The 3,362-nt window shown below is 40.2% G+C and overlaps 1 protein-coding gene across 6 annotated transcripts in view; it reads right to left on the bottom strand.

Moving 5' to 3' along the window:
- Nucleotides 1–3,362, bottom strand: part of WDR33 (WD repeat domain 33) — a 128,747-nt gene that overhangs the window by 68,594 nt on the left and 56,791 nt on the right. For all 6 annotated transcript variants that reach the window (XM_003800332.2, XM_023519371.1, XM_023519372.1 and 3 more), the window contains exon 4: nucleotides 3,122–3,226. In XM_003800332.2, coding sequence (XP_003800380.1) covers nucleotides 3,122–3,226 — 105 coding nt within the window. The remainder of the gene's footprint in view (nucleotides 1–3,121; nucleotides 3,227–3,362) is intronic.

Raw genomic sequence — 3,362 nt, 5'->3', positions numbered from 1 at the left:
CCAGGAGTTGGAGGTTGCTGTGAGCTGTGATGCCATAGCACTCTACCCAGGGGGACAGCTTGAGACTCTGTCTCAAAAAAAAAAAAAGAATTGACAGTTTATAAATAAATACCTTTTCATTTGGCCTTATGCTTCTATTCTGTACAAATTTTTCCTATCATATTTCCCAAAAAATAAGACCTACCCAAAAAATAAGCCCTGGCAGGATTTCTATTCTATGCATTTGTTGAATATAAGCAATCCCTAGCAGGATTTCTATGCATTTGTTAAATATAAGTGATGAGCGTGGCTGTGTTCTTTCGGCACAGAGAAGACATCCCCTGAAAATAAGCCCTAGTGTCTTCTTGAGAAAAAATAAATATAAGACAGTGTCTTGTTTTCGGGGAAACACAGTATGACCTTACAGCCTGATCCCCAAGTGAGAATATTTACCCACCTTACAAGATATAGGATTCTCTAATTTTATTCCTTTTTTTTCTTTTTGTTGAGACAGAGTCTCAAGCTGTTGCCCTGGGTAGAGTGCCGTGGTGCAACACAGCTCACAGCATCCTCAAACTCTTGGGCTTAAACGATTCTCTTGCCTCAGCCTCCCAAGTAGCTGGGACTACAGGTGCCTGTCACAGTGCCGGGCTATTTTTTTTTCTTTTTGGTTGCAGTTGTCATTGTTGTTTTAAGCTGGCCTGGGCCAGGTTCAAACCCATCAGCCTCAGTGTAAGTGGCTGGCACCCTACCCACTAAGCTATGGGCATCGCCTAATTTTATTCATCTTAAAAAGGTTTTCTGTACCTTTTTAATATACTAAGAGGATATTAAAATTAGCTGCACGTTGTATCCCTTTCCAAATTCCCTGATAAAGAAAATTATACTACACACTCGTTGGCTCTACTCACATAAGAGCATTTCTTTACTAGTAGTTCTAGTGCTTAATGCCTCTGAGACAAATAGTAGAATAGTAAGTAGCCTAAGACTAACTACAACATTTTCTTTTTCCTTTTTTTTTTTTTTTTTTGGAGACAAAGTCTCACTCTGTCACTCTCGGTAGAGTGCTGTGGTGTCACAGCTCACAGCAACCTCAAACTCAGGCTCAGAGTGATTCTCTTGCCTCCGCCTCCCAAGTAGCTGGGACTATAGGCACACACCACAACAACTGGCTGTTTTTAGAGATGAAGTCTCCCTCTGACTTAGGTTGGTCTTGAACTCTTGAGGTCAGGCAATCCACCTGCCTCAGCCTCCCAGAGTGCTAGGATTACAGGCATGAGCCACCCCAGCCTACCTGCATTTCCTAAGAGCTTCGAGATGGCATCTCTTTTCTCTAGGTCCTTCTCAATTCTTCCTTCTATCATACCCTCTAATTTTAGAGATGTTTATTTTGCTAATGTGCCACTAATGTTTACAATGAGTGCCTTTACTCTGTCCCCATTTTTTTTTTTTCAATTGCTATTTGCTCAACTTTTGACTGTTAAACCATCCTACACTTCTGGGATATCATTCACCAACAAATACATCCTTAGAAAAAGGAATAATATAAACACAGAGTGATTGCGGTGTCATCTATGGGAATAGAACAGTAACTGCATACTTAGGAGACAGAGATGGGAGGACTTTTTTTTTTTTTTGAGACAGAGTCTCAACTGTGTTGCTATGGGTAGCATCATAGCTCATAGCAATCTGAAACTCTTGGGCTCAAGCAATCCTCCTGCCTCAGTCTCCTGAGAAGCTGGGACTCCAAGCACCTGCCACAATGCCCAGCTATTTTTAGTAGAGATGGAATCTCCTTTGCTTAGGCTGATCTCCTAAACTTGAGCCTACCCTCAGCCTCCCAGAGTGATAGGATAACAGGGATAAGCCACTGTGCCTGGCCCCATAAAGAACTTTTTATGGTAAATCCCTTCAAATTTTAATTTTTTTTAAACATGTGAATGTTCTATGTATTAAAATTTTCAATTTTTAGCCATGTGCAGTGGTTCACTTCTGTAATCCTAGTACTTTGAGAGGCTAAGCCAGGAGATTACTTGAACTCAGGAATTCTAGACCAATCTGAGCAAGAATGAAACTTCATCTCAACTAAAAATAGAAAAATGGGCCAGGCATTTTGCTGGGTACATGTAATCCCAGCTACTTGGGGAGGCAGGAGGATTGTTTGGACCTAAGAGTTTTGAGGTTTATGTGAGCTAGGCTGAGGCCATAGCACTCTAGCCTGAACAACAGAGTGGACTCTATCTCCAGTAGGGGTGAAGAATTACTTTAAAATCTTAGGGAAAGTGTATTAAATGCCTAACTATACACCTTCATGGAGCTGATAATTACGGTACAACACAGTTGTTCAGCTCTGCTTTAGTATTTCCCTTCCTAGTAACACCTACGAAGTTTTCATTCACTTTGAGATCCTTTCCTTTTTGTTAATCTCTCTTCTTTGAGACAGAATCTTGCTCTGTCACCCAGGTTGGAATGCAGAGGTTTCATCATAATATTACAACCTTTAACTCCTGAGCTCAAGTGATCTTCCCACCCTGGCCAGTGCTGCTTCCTAAACAGTAACAAAATCATTCCTATTCAAAGGCAAGTCTGAGACCTGCTGTTGTAAGTGTCTGTGATTCAGAGAGAATTCTATGGAGACTACAACAGTAAGAAAAATAATCTATAAGTAACATATAGGCCAGGCGTGGTAGCTCAAGCCTGTAATCCTAGGCTGAGGCGGGTGGATTGCCCTGAGCTCAGAGGTTTGAGACCAGCCTCCGCCAGAGTGAACCACAGTGAGAACCTGTCTCCACCAAAAAAAGCCAGGTGTTGTGGCAGGCGCCTGTAGTCCCAGCTACTTGGGAGGCTGAGGGCAAGACAATCGCTGAAGGAAGAAAAGAAAAAGAAAAGAAAAAAACTTCAAACTAAGACAACTGAAAGCCAGTTGAAAGCAAAATTAAAATAAATAAGTAAAGTGACATATAATGTAGATGTAAGATATTTAGTGAATAATTGACTGGGTATTCCAAGATAAAATTACTAAAAATAAACTAATTTTTATTGCAAATACACATTTAAAGTAAACTTTCCTTTGTTCTGTCAAATATACTTGCAGACTAACTCAGGACTAATTTTACCAAAAAATATCCAACAGAATACTTACCCTAACAACAAAGACTGGACACTTCACTTTATTCGTTGAAGTTCGAACAAATTTTGTTGTTACTGCATTCATAGGATTATTCAACATTCCAATAGGTGGGACCAGCTATAAAAAAAGAAAATTGGATTCTCAGAACACCTGATTACACACAGGGACATGGAAAGGTAATCATTTCAACATTTAAAGATACATTTGGGACTATACAAGACTTTCAAAAAAACTATTATCGGCTCGGCGCCTA

The sequence above is a fragment of the Otolemur garnettii genome, unplaced genomic scaffold (genome assembly GCF_000181295.1).
Source record: "Otolemur garnettii isolate 467f Iridium unplaced genomic scaffold, OtoGar3 scaffold00173, whole genome shotgun sequence".
NCBI classification, from domain to species: Eukaryota; Metazoa; Chordata; class Mammalia; order Primates; family Galagidae; genus Otolemur; species Otolemur garnettii.
The sequence above is the reverse complement of the archived record's forward strand: the minus strand, read 5'-3'. Positions and strand labels throughout refer to the sequence as shown.